This window comes from Babylonia areolata, chromosome 5 (genome assembly GCF_041734735.1).
Source record: "Babylonia areolata isolate BAREFJ2019XMU chromosome 5, ASM4173473v1, whole genome shotgun sequence".
NCBI classification, from domain to species: domain Eukaryota; kingdom Metazoa; phylum Mollusca; class Gastropoda; order Neogastropoda; family Buccinidae; genus Babylonia; species Babylonia areolata.
In genome coordinates this window covers 7,068,604-7,082,119 of record NC_134880.1, presented here as the reverse complement: position 1 = coordinate 7,082,119, position 13,516 = coordinate 7,068,604, and the positions used below count along the sequence as shown (strand labels likewise).

General features: G+C 45.3%; 1 protein-coding gene across 2 annotated transcripts in view; it reads right to left on the bottom strand.

The window, feature by feature from the left end:
- Window positions 1-981: 981 nt before the first annotated feature.
- The window catches only part of LOC143281899 (uncharacterized), a 26,189-nt gene continuing 13,654 nt past the window's right edge, over window positions 982-13,516 (bottom strand). For both annotated transcript variants that reach the window (XM_076587181.1, XM_076587180.1), the window contains exons 3-4: window positions 6,518-6,630; window positions 982-3,934 (exon numbers count right to left, since the gene is read on the bottom strand). In XM_076587181.1, the coding sequence (XP_076443296.1) occupies window positions 3,582-3,934; window positions 6,518-6,630 (466 nt within the window). In that variant the 3' untranslated portion in view covers window positions 982-3,581. The remainder of the gene's footprint in view (window positions 3,935-6,517; window positions 6,631-13,516) is intronic.

The following is a 13,516-nucleotide window of genomic DNA, read 5'->3' as shown; positions in this document are numbered from 1 at the left end:
AAGCATAACAATATAACATCTTTCTAATGAAAAACTAACAACTATAACAGCGAACCAACTGAGCTATTTAACAAGGATTTAATGGCGTGTGTGTGTGTGTGTGTGAGTGTGTGTGTGTGGTGTGTGTGTGTGTGTGCCTACACCTGTTTGGGACTGGGGTGGGTGGGGGAGGGGGCCGTGTTGGACACGGGCATGGTTCACACGTGGTAAGTGTGCTTGTTGATGTGGGTGACATATACGTGCAAACCAACCTCTCCAACCCTAGAGAGACAGGAGTGATTGGGGGTGAGAGATAATGAGAAAGATAGACAGACAAAGAGAAAAAGAGAAAAGGAGAGAGAGAGAGAGAGGGAGAGACATGTGAGAGAAAGACAGACATACAGATAGACAAAGAGACAGACAGAGAGACACTGGCAACGACGGACTAATGTCCGGCCTATAACTGACAAGTGGACCACGAACAGAGATATGAAACAAGGAATTCCACAAAGTGAACTCAAGCACACAAGAATTTATCATTACAACATTTATTATAAATGACTGGTATATAAAAAAAAAGAACATTAATTTTATTCCTCTACCCTCCCGTTGGGACATGGAGGATTAACAACAGCTACATTGCTTTAGGTATACAAAACATCAAAAGTCAACTGAGCAAATTCATATTGGTGATTTAAAAAAGCAATAAAAGAAATTTGACTTCATTCTGATACTTAGAATTGGTGATAAAATAAAGATAAGATAAAGATAAAAGATAATTACACTTCCGTCCCTTGCAAAAAATCAAAGCAGATTTTTCAGATCATCGGATTTTGGACATTGCAGTACAAAATGAAATTCATTTCCAATCACACACATATCACGGTTACGGCAAATGCTCAATTCTCGTGGAATGTTTTGAATCCTGCTAACTTCAGTGTATAATCTATGATTACTACATCTCAGCTGAAACAAAGACATAGTGTACCTGGTTGGTGTAAAGATGTGTGTGTGTGTGTGTGTGTGTGTGTGTGCGCGCGCGTGCGTGCGTGCGCGCGTGCGTGTGTGTGCGTGCGTGCGTGCGTGCGTGTGTTTATAACAATTAAGCAATGATGAAATAAAACTACCCTTTCTGAAAGAAAAAAGAATTCGTACAAAATGTTTCTGGTTCTCCGCTGTATTTCTATTCAACATGAACAAATGTTTCAAATGATCAGAGCCGAAAATTTTCCGCCGCAAAATATGTACATTTCCAACCCTTTCTCGTTCACACGCTTGCCATAAAGGTCCAGCAACGTGTTATGATTTTATTACCCTTTGTTCGTACATGCATCAAACTGAGATTATATCATTTATACAACAACAACAACAACAACAAAAACTGGTGAGAAAAAGACGACAAAACACATGGTTCCATTGCACAGAAATCAACAAAACACTAAAATCACAACAATGACAATTACAACAATAGAATAATAGCAATAACAATTATAACAATAAAAGACAAAACACATGGTTCCATTGCAGAGAAATCAACAAAACGTTAAAATAACAGCAATAACAATTATAACAATAATTACAACAATGGCGATATTAATGAGGAGGAGGAAGATGGCGAGACGAAGAAGGTGTAGGAGGAAGAGGAGGAGGAGGAGGGTCCAGGGAGGGGGGGTTCTGGGTGGGGGGGGGGGGGAGGTGGGGGGCAGTATGTCGGACGATTAACGGGATGACGGAACCTGTGAGGAACTCATCTGGAGAACGTATCTCGCTAATCGTCCGACAGTTAAAAAATAATAATAATAATAAAATAGAAATAAAAAACACTCAGTAAATTACCATGTCATTTTACTGTAGAGTGAAGAAAATGTTTGTTACTACAAATAGATGGAGCAGCAAAGTTATCGCTCTGGACTCACTCGATCCCCATACACTGCATACATCAGAAAAAAAATATCCACGCGTACAAAAATGTTTCTCAGAATTCGATCAGTTTAGCTCCTGAGAAATAAACAATAAATAGTGCCTGTTTTCTCTGGGACAACAGTATGGGATATATCTTCCAGACAGTGCTGTTCTGGAACAAACCTGGAGAAGTGTTAAAACGATTATGAAGGAGAGAGAGCTTGGAGAAAGAGAGAGATGGGAGGAGGGGGGAATGGTGGGGGGAGGGGGACACAAACACACAGCACCACACACACACACACACACACACACACACACACACAGTCTCTTCTGATAGTTGTTTCTAAAACATTATCATTTTTTTCGATTTTAGTAATGATGAAAAATCTTCTTCCACGTAACAAAACTGAGAGGATAGAGATGACGCTCAAAGGAGGACACAGTGCAATGTGACCGCCAACAGGAGGAGTGTTGAACAGAACCATGCAGACACAGCAGCACAGGGACATGTTACTTCACACAACGAGCAGCAAAGCCTTGTCATGGAGCTGACACATAATTTTGAACGTTCATAGAGATAATTCTCTACCTCTAAATGAACGAACAAACAAACAAACGAGCAAATAAATAAATAGATAAATGAATAAACTGATAATGAATGAATGAATAAATAAATAAATATGCAAACAAATAAATAAATGAAATACGTTGTTCGTTCACTTGTGCTCTCTCTTTCTCTGAAGGTTAAGTGCACGTGCATATATTTGAGTTTGTGTGCGTGTACATGTGTGTGCGCGCGTGTCCATGGATGTGCACGCACACGCGTGCACGGTATGAATGTGTATGTTTATTTCTATCATTATCATACATTCACGTTTGATTATTCATATAAGTTATCAACAGACTATGAAACAGTTCACGTATCGACACATTATTTACAGATCATCCTCGTGATCATAATGGCTATACATTGGATTTACAAGTGCTAGGAAAGACCACTTTCAACAAAATTTGATAATGACAGTTTGACACACTGATAAAAATGTTGAATATTTCAATGTGTGGAAATTCAGACGTCGAATATCCTGACATTGAGTACTTTTGGTGTTATATACATGAAAATGTCTAAATGAACGATCATCAAAATGATGTAATTTTGACGCAATTGTCAGTGTACATTGAATTCATGGCAATGTTACACATGAGGATCTACCTTTCCATGGTTTATATCACGCTGTTAATTGCTTGGGACGTCAAATCACTTTGTTTGGGATGTTAAATCACTTTGCTTGGGACGTCAAATCACTTTGTTTGGACGTCAAATCACTTTGTTTGGACGTCAAATCACTTTGTTTGGGACGTTAATTCTGAAGTCACAGGGATTAGACTGTCAAACACGTTCACAACTGTCATCACGAAAATGGAAATGTACATCCTCTGCAACCAGGAAAAAATGATATGAACTGACAACAATAAGCTGGGCAATGGCCCCACAGTAAAAAAAAAAAAAGAAAAAAAAAAAAAAAGGTATACAATCAAACGTCTCTTCAGCGAACAAACCCCATGATACCTGATTTAAAAATCACAACCGCCACCCCCTCTTTTTTGCAGGGGTGTAGGGTGTGTTTGGGGAATCATCCACACAAGAGTCCTGATTAGAACCAAGATCCTCTACAGGGCCCTTTCTCCCCTGCTGGGCCTCAGATGTAACTTGGGGCTGAAGGTGCTGCGTTGCCAGTGTCGGAGTTGTGTGGTGCACCATTGGCGCCATCCAGCGAAAATCCATAAGCTGGCGAGGGACCTGCCGGGTGGGACGTGGGAGGGTAGGGGGTATCGCCGTTGGGCTGGGAGGAGTAGGGCAGTGCCCCATCTTTCTGGGTCACGGCAGAGTCATAGGATGGGGGCGGGGCTGTGAAAGAAGAGTCACAGGAGGGTTTGTAGGAACTGTTGTCATAGGGGGTGGTGGTGGTGGCGCTGGTGCTGGTGGTGGCGAGTCTGGTGGGTTGGGAAGTTGAAAGAACGACGCCCCGGGATCTGCTGTAATTGGCTGAGCCTATTGGTCGCACACACACACACACACGCACACACACACAGACACACACACAGACACACACACACACACACACACACACAGACACACACAAAGGCACAAATCAGTTGACTGCCCGAGACAGACGGACACAGAGACCACAAGGGAGACAGTTCCAAAACCAAAGAAGAGAGAGAGAGAGAGAGAGAAAGACAGAGAAACAGAGAGACAGAGACAGAGAGACCCTCTCATGCTCTTTCCACACACACACACACACACACACACACACACACACACACACACACACACACACACACACACAGCAGTGGAAACCTTTAAATGATGCTGTCCTATTTTTGCTGCTTCTTCATATGTTTCATTTAAGTCTCATCATTTGTTCACCAAACGAGACAGCTGCTTCTTTGTTCATGAAAGGCATACGTGACCCACCCAGAACCCCACAACAGCAAACGGGGCATTTTATCTGCGTCTTAATAATGCATCCACACACTGACAACTGCTGTTGATGGAGATAATGATACATGCCGCGTCGCTGTGCAGTTGTAGGTTTGCGTTCACGCGCGCACACAGTGAGTTCTTGGATGGTGGAGGAAGGGGAGGGAATGAGGGAGAGAGGGGAGGGAGGGAGAAGAGGAGATGGCGATGCACAAATACTCAACCCCCACCCCCGCCACCCTCTCCCACACCATTCCTCCTCTCCTTCTCCTGTCACTTGTCTCTAAACCATGATAACTAAGAAAGAAAAGACACTTCAGTGTGACAACGATAACTGTGAAGACCAACCTTTACCTCACCCTGTCATCCTCAACATGTTGTGAGGTGACTGTGAAGACCAACCTTTACCTCACCCTGTCATCCTCAACATGTTGTGAGGTGACTGTGAAGACCAACCTTTACCTCACCCTGTCATCCTCAACATGTTGTGAGGTGACTGTGAAGACCAACCTTTACCTCACCCTGTCATCCTCAACATGTTGTGAGGTCATTGTAAAGACCAACCTTTACCTCACCCTGTCATCCTCAAAATGTTGTGAGGTAACTGTGAAGACCAACCTTTACCTCACCCTGTCATCCTCAACATGTTGTGAGGTGACTGTGAAGACCAACCTTTACCTTACCCTGTCTTCCCCAACATGTTGTGAGGTGACTGTGAAGACCAACCTTTACCTCACCCTGTCATCCTCAACATGTTGTGAGGTGACTGTGAAGACCAACCTTTACCTCACCCTGTCATCCTCAACATTTGAGGTAACTGTGAAGACCAACCTTTATCTCACCCTGTCATCCTCAACATGTTGTGAGGAGACTGTGAAGACCAACCTTTACCTCACCCAGTCATCCTCAACATTTGAGGTGACTGTGAAGACCAACCTTTACCTCACCCTGTCATCCTCAACATTTGAGGTAACTGTGAAGACCAACCTTTATCTCACCCTGTCCTCCCCAACATGTTGTGAGGTGACTGTGAAGACCAACCTTTACCTCACCCTGTCATCCTCAACATTTGAGGTAACTGTGAAGACCAACCTTTACCTCACCCTGTCCTCCCCAACATGTTGTGAGGTGACTGTGAAGACCAACCTTTACCTCACCCTGTCATCCTCAACATGTTGTGAGGTGACTGTGAAGACCAACTTTTACCTCACCCTGTCATCCTCAACATGTTGTGAGGTGACTGTGAAGACCAACCTTTACCTCACCCTGTCCACCCCAACATGTTGTGAGGTGACTGTGAAGACCAACCTTTACCTCACCCTGTCCACCCCAACATGTTGTGAGGTGACTGTGAAGACCAACCTTTACCTCACCCTGTCATCAACATTTGAGGTAACTGTGAAGACCAACCTTTACCTCACCCTGTCATCCTCAACATTTGAGGTAACTGTGAAGACCAACCTTTATCTCACCCTGTCATCCCCAACATGTTGTGAGGTGACTGTGAAGACCAACCTTTATCTCACCCTGTCATCCTCAACATGTTGTGAGGTGACTGTGAAGACCAACTTTTACCTCACCCTGTCATCCTCAACATGTTGTGAGGTGACTGTGAAGACCAACCTTTACCTCACCCTGTCATCCTCAACATGTTGTGAGGTGACTGTGTAAACCAACCTTTGCCTTACCCTGTCATCCTCAACATTTGAGGTAACTGTGAAGACCAACCTTTATCTCACCCTGTCATCCTCAACATGTTGTGAGGTGACTGTGAAGACCAACCTTTACCTCACCCTGTCATCCTCAACATGTTGTGAGGTGACTGTGTAAACCAACCTTTGCCTTACCCTGTCATCCTTAACATGTGAGGTGACTGTGTAAACCAACCTTTACCTTACCCTGTCATCCTTAACATGTGAGGTGACTGTGTAAACCAACCTTTGCCTTACCACTTCTGAAGGTGGCAGAATGGTTAAGACGCTCATCTGCCGATACAGAGTCCGTGAGGATCTGGGTTCGAATCCCGCTCTCGTCCTTTCTCCCACGTTTGAGTGGAGAATGAAACTGAGCATTTCTTCATTTAGGATGAGACCATAACCCGAGGTCCCGTGTGCAGCAGCACGTGGAATCCTCTTTGTCACTTGTCCTTACCTGACGAATCACTGCAGCAGAAGGCTCTACAGCAGACAATGGTGATGACGAGTAAAACGACGCCGGCGATGGATCCGAAGATGATGCCGACGATGGTTCCAGCGTCCCCTCCTCTGGAACATCACAGTGCAAGGCTCTCATCATTATCATTATTATCATCATCATCATCAACACTACCATCATCATCATCATCACCACTACCATCACCATCATCATTATCATAATTGGCATCACTACTATCATCGTCATTGTCATCATCACCATTTTCATCATCACCACCATAATCATCATTACCACCATCGCCACCAGCATCATTACCATCATCAACACCGCCATCATTATCATCATCCATAATTATCACCATCATTATCAATCGATATCATTACCACCATCATCATCTATATCACCATCATTATCATAACTGCCATCAATATAATTCATTCCATCATCATCATGACCATCATCATCACCACCACCACCACCATAATCATCATCCTCTTTATCATCCTCATCATCAATATCATCATCACCACTATCATTATAAATCATTCCATCATCTTCAATCATCATCGTCATCATTATTATCAATGTCATCATGGTCATCTATATCGTCATCACAGGTCCTCTGTGCAAACAAAGTGTGGAGGTGAGCCAAGGAGGACGGGGTCTAATAGGAAGAGCACGTGATCAACCCCTTGTCAGATCCCAAACCACACTGTCAAGTTCAGGTTACTGTTGTATTCATGTTCCCCCCCCCTCCCCTCCCAACCCTCACCTCCCCCCCCCCCGCCCCCCGCGCCCCACCCCCCAACCCCCTGTGAGATCCCAAACCACACTATCACGTTCAGGTCTGTTGTCTTCACCCCCCCCCCCCCCCACCCTCCCCCCAACCCTGACTTTCCCACCCCCCACCCCCCATCAGATCCCAAACCACACTGTCACGTTCAGATCTCTGCTGTCTTCATGCCTCCCCCCAACGCTCATCCCCCCCCCCCCCCCCAGCCCCCAACCCCCTGTGAGATCCCAAACCACACTGTCACGTTCAGATCTCTGCTGTCTTCATGCCTCCCCCCAACGCTCATCCCCCCCCCCAGCCCCCCAGCCCCCCACCCCCCTTGTCAGATCCCAAACCACACTGTCACGTTAAGGTCTATGTTCTCTTCATGCCTCACCCCCTCACAGGGCTGTGTTGATCAAACATAGATATCTGGCTCTGACCTTTGCCCTGACTTTCTGCTAAGTAGAACCTGCGTTATTCAATCCTGTTAACAATCTAGCGCTTGTGTTCATTGATTCTGTCAGCAATGAAACACCTGTGTTAATTAATCGTAGCTGTCGGCTATGCATTGCCTTTAATTAATCCTAGCTGTCAGCTATGCATTGCATTTGTTAATTAATCCTAGCTTTCAGCTATGTAACCCCTGTGTTAACTAACCCTAGCTGTAAGCTATGTAACGCCTGTGTTAATTAATCCTGTCAGGTATGTAACTCCTGTGTAAATTAATACTAGCTGTCACATATGTAGCGCCTGTGTGTAATCAATCCTATCTGTCAGCGATGTAATGGCTGTGTTAAATAGATTTATTTTCAGATGTGTAGCGCCTGTCAGCTACATAGCGTGCGGTGAAGGTGCCCCATGAAAGGAATGCCCCTCACGGAAACCGCCCTGTTTCTTCTGGGTGCCACAGTGTTTTGTTTGCCATGGGTGCAGCTAGCTAAGCACAGCTAGGGCGAGAGATAACACTTTTCTTTTCTCAGTATCTGTCGAATCTTGGACATCCCCGTCGGTAAATAGATCGGGCCAAAACTGATCCAACGAAAGAGGGAAGAAAGGTAAACAGTTCGTGACAAAGGTGACACAACGAAAGGAGAAAGGTAAACAGTTCGTGACAAAGGTGACACAACGAAAGGAGAAAGGTAAACAGTTCGTGACAAAGGTGACACAACGAAAGAGGGAATAAAGATCCTAGCCCTGTGTGAAGCGTTGGTGATGCTGGGGACAAGTACACTGACTGACATTTAACAACAACAACAGCAACAACAACAACAATAGTAACAGCAGCAACAACCATAACAACAACATCAACTGCAAGCATTATTCAGAGCTAAGCCAGACAGACCTATCTACATGGATCTACATACTAAAATGAAACACCAGACATACCCGTCTACAGGAATCTACACATCGACATGAAACACCAAACAGACCAATAAAGGAATCTACATATGAACACCAAACACCAGTCACTTCCACTCCTACAAAGAGACACAGGCCCATTCCAGGCCTATCGAGCCATATCTTATAGAAAACAAAGCTTTGGAAGAATTTCCTGTCCCCATTCCCCAGAAGCTTTTATGCGGATGTGGTCTGAAGGGAGGCAACGTGAGTCAGTGAAGGGTTGGACTTCTGATCCGGTGTTCACCAGTCATCGGAGCTTGAGGGCCTGCTCCGGCATGGAGTTATATCCTTGGAAAAGACACTTTATTCCGATTTGTCCTCACTCCACCCAAGTGTGTGTGGACGTGGACACCCAACTTCGGCTGGGGAAGGTTAAAGAGAGGAACGGGTCTCGGCTTCTTTTGCCTGGTCCCCAAGACACAGCGGGTATGCATTCACTGCCCTCATGACCGTAAAGGCTATGGGACCTTTAACCTTTAAGTCAGAGGGAAGCAATGGTGTGATCGTGAGTACCCTTGTAGGAGCAGAGGTTACTGGAGTTGCGTTTCTTCTTCTTTTTTTTCTTCTTTTTTTTAATTGCTTTCTTTGTTGTTGTTGTTGTTTTCTCACATTAATTTTTCAGACTATACAGCGCCGGAATCACGTGAAGTTAGGTTCAGACCCCGCCACTGCACAGAGGTATGTTCAGGTTCAGACCCCGCCACTGCACAGAGGTATGTTCAGGTTCAGACCCCGCCACTGCACAGAGGTATGTTGAGGCACAGAAGACGACACCGGACAGAACACACATGTCCCTGTAGCAAAGGTAAGTGTTACGGATTTTGGGGTCCGGACTTGGGGTGGGATAATGAAGCCACTTGCTCCTATTGTTTGTCTGTATCATTAACGTAATACAAAAAATACAACACCACAAAACACGACACAGCACAGTGCAATATAATGCAAAATAATACATTGCAATACAACACAACGTAATAAAACAACTCAATGCAATGCAATACAACACAATACAGTACAACACATCACAACACATCACAACACAATACAATACAATACAACGCAACCAAACGCAATGCAGCACAATGCAAGACATTACAACAAGCACAGCACAGCACAGCACAGCACAGCACAACACATGGTAGAGTGGAGGAAGAGATGGCGACGGAATAATGAAGCCACTGTTTCCAATGCCCGTCACAATAATGAAGCCACTGTTTCCAATGCCCGTCACAATAATGAAGCCACTGTTTCCAATGCCCGACACAATAATGACGTCGCTGTTTCCAATGCCTGACACAACAGAAGCTGTCAAACTGCGCCGGTAACTGTGCTTACAGACGCTGCCTCAGCATGAGATCAAAGGAGGTCAAGGTCAACAAGATCATGGACGCTGCTGTGACCTCTGAACCCGGAAGTGTGCTCCACTCCACGATGGTTGACAACAGTGGCGCCCCCTGTTCACACAGAGTGGAGTGAGACGTCAGAGCCTCCAGCATCCGTGGACACTTCCTTGTTCCGTGATGTGTGTGTGGCTGGTGACGGGGAGGACTATGGGCTGCCACTGCCTGGCTGCCTCTGCAGCACCCTGGACAGCTGGCGCTAAGGGATGGACCTTCTACAGTCATGGGTTGCGTTGCGTTGCGTTGCGTTGCGTTTTGCTGCATTGCAGAGTGCTGTACTGGATATTTCTTACTGTTTTGTGTGGTGATGTACTGTGCTGAAGCTCAGCACAGCCCTGTACCGTACTGTTTTGTGGGGTAGTGTCAAATGTACCGTAAAGTGTACTACACTCTGATGCACTGCGTCAACTTCTTGTCACAATGGTTGATATTTCTGTCTGAAATTCGGACACTGCCCTCGTTAGAAAGAGCGCGTCGCCACAGCATGGCGCCACCCTTGATTCTCTGGTCTACATGTAATACACCTGTTGCCCGAACAGGGTTTCAGCGCGGTGTTTTGTCACGGACAACTCTTGTTGTCGTGGGTTCTTTATCTGCGCTGAATCATGCTGCACACAGGATCTCTCTCTCTCTCTCTCTCTCTCTCTCTCTCTCCCTCCCCTCTCTTGAGCTTGCCCCCCCCCCTCTCTCTCTCTCCTTCTCTCTCCCCACTCTACGGGCTACTTATTCATTGGATTGCCAGACAAGGTGTACCTACAGCAAAATCACGCTGCCATCATCATGATAAAAACACAGTAGGATACAGGAAGAACTGAATATAAAATACACCCCTCCCCTTATCCCACAAGCCCCCGCCCCCCATCCCCTCCCCTCTACTAAAGGGTGAAGTAAGAAAAATAAATAAATAAATAAAAAGTGGGGGGAAGGGGTCGGGGGTAGAGGAGGGGGCGGGGTGCATGATAAAGAAGCAAAGAAAATGATGAACATGATTTGGGTGAAATTTACAGTGGTAAACTGACAGAAGGGATCAGGCGAGAGAGAGCGGAGAGAGGGAGAGATGCGGGATGGAGAGACAGAGAGAGACAGAGAGAGACAGAGAAGGAGAGAAAGAGAGACAGAGAGACTCAGAGAGAGAGACAGAGACAGAGAGAGAGAGAGAAAGAGAAAGACAGAGAGACAGAGACAGACAGACAAAGAGAGAAAGAAAGAGATCCTACTACCCAAGAGAGGGAATACTCAAAGGAGACAAAGAACTGCTGGACCTTTGCAACTGATCTTCTTTGTTTGCACATGCCTTTTCATGACCTTTAACACCTCGCTCTGAAGCACTTGACAGAGACAGACAAGAGGCATAGAAACACGGACAGACAGAGAGAGAAAGAGAGATAGACAGAGAAGCACTTGACAGAGACAACAGGCATAGAAACACGGACAGACAGAGAGAGAAACAGAGATAGACAGAGAAGCACTTGACAGAGAGAGACAAGAGGCATAGAAACACGGACAGACAGAGAGAGAAACAGAGATAGACAGAAAAGCACTTGACAGAGACAACAGGCATAGAAACACGGACAGACAGAGAGAGAAACAGAGATAGACAGAGAAGCACTTGACAGAGAGAGACAAGAGGCAAAGAAACACGGACAGACAGAGAGAGAAACAGAGATAGACAGAGAAGCACTTGACAGAGAGAGACAACAGGCATAGAAACACGGACAGACAGAGAGAGAAACAGAGATAGACAGAAAAGCACTTGACAGAGAGAGACAAGAGGCAAAGAAACACGGACAGACAGAGAGAGAAACAGAGATAGACAGAAAAGCACTTGACAGAGAGAGACAAGAGGCATAGAAACACGGACAGACAGAGAGAGAAACAGAGATAGACAGAAACAGAGCTAGAGACAGACATAGAGAAACAGAGAGAGGGAAACAGAGACAGACATAGAGAAACAGAGATAGGCAGAAAGAAACAGACACAGAGAGAGAAACAGAGACAGACAGAGACAGTCGGAGAGAAACAGAGAGGAACAACAGAGACAGAAACAGAGACAGTCAGACAGAAACAGAGAGGGACAGAGAAACAGAGACAGAGAGAAACACAGTCAGAGAGAAACAGACAGAGAGAAACACAGACAGAAAGAAACGCAGACAGAGAGAAAAAGGAAAGACACAGAGAAACAGAGACAGTCAGAAAGAAACACAGACCTAGAGAAACAGAGAGGGACATAGAAACAGAGACAGACAGAGAGAAACAGAGACAGACATAGAGAAACAGAGATAAACAGAGACAGTCAGAGAGAAACAGAGACAGACAGAGAGAAACAGAGAAATACAGAGACGGACAGAGAGAAACAGACAGTCAGAGAGAAACAGAGACAGACAGAGAGAAACAGAGACAGAGAAAAACAGAGAGGGACAGAGAGAAACAGAGACAGACAGAGAGAAACAGAGACAGTCAGAGAGAAACAGAGACAGACAGAGAGAAACAGAGACAGACAGAGAGAAACAGAGACAGACAGAGAGAAACAGAGAGAAACAGAGACAGTCAGAGAGAAACAGAGACAGACAGAGACAGACAGAGAGAAACAGAGACAGACAGAGAGAAACAGAGACAGACAGAGAGAAACAGAGACAGTCAGAGAGAAACAGAGACAGACAGAGACAAACAGAGACAAAGACAAACAGAGAGAAACAGAGACAGACAGAGAGAAACAGAAACAGTCAGAGAGAAACAGACAGAGACAGAGACAGACAGAGAGAAACAGAGAGAAACAGAGACAGTCAGAGAGAAACAGAGACAGAGAGAAACAGAGACGGACAGAGAGAAACAGAGACAGTCAGAGAGAAACAGAGACAGACAGAGAGAAACAGAGACAGACAGAGAGAAACAGAGACAGACAGAGAGAAACAGAGACAGTCAGAGAGAAACAGAGACGGACAGAGAGAAACAGAGACAGACAGAGAGAAACAGAGACGGACAGAGAGAAACAGAGACAGACAGAGATAAACAGAGACAGTCAGAGAGAAACAGAGACAGACAGAGACAAACAGAGACAGACAAAGACAAACAGAGAGAAACAGAGACAGACAGAGAGAAACAGAGACAGACAGAGAGAAACAGAGACAGACAGAGAGAAACAGAGACAGTCAGAGAGAAACAGAGACAGACAGAGAGAAACAGAGACAGACAGAGAGAAACAGAGAAACAGAGACGGACAGAGAGAAACAGAGACAGACAGAGAGAAAAGAGACAGACAGAGAGAAACAGAGAGAACAAGAGGACAGAGAGAAACAGAGACGGACAGAGAGAAACAGAGAAGACAGAGAGAAACAGAACAGAGAGAACAGAGACAGTCAGAGAGAAACAGAGACGGACAGAGAGAAACAGAGACGGACAGAGAGAAACAGAGACGGACAG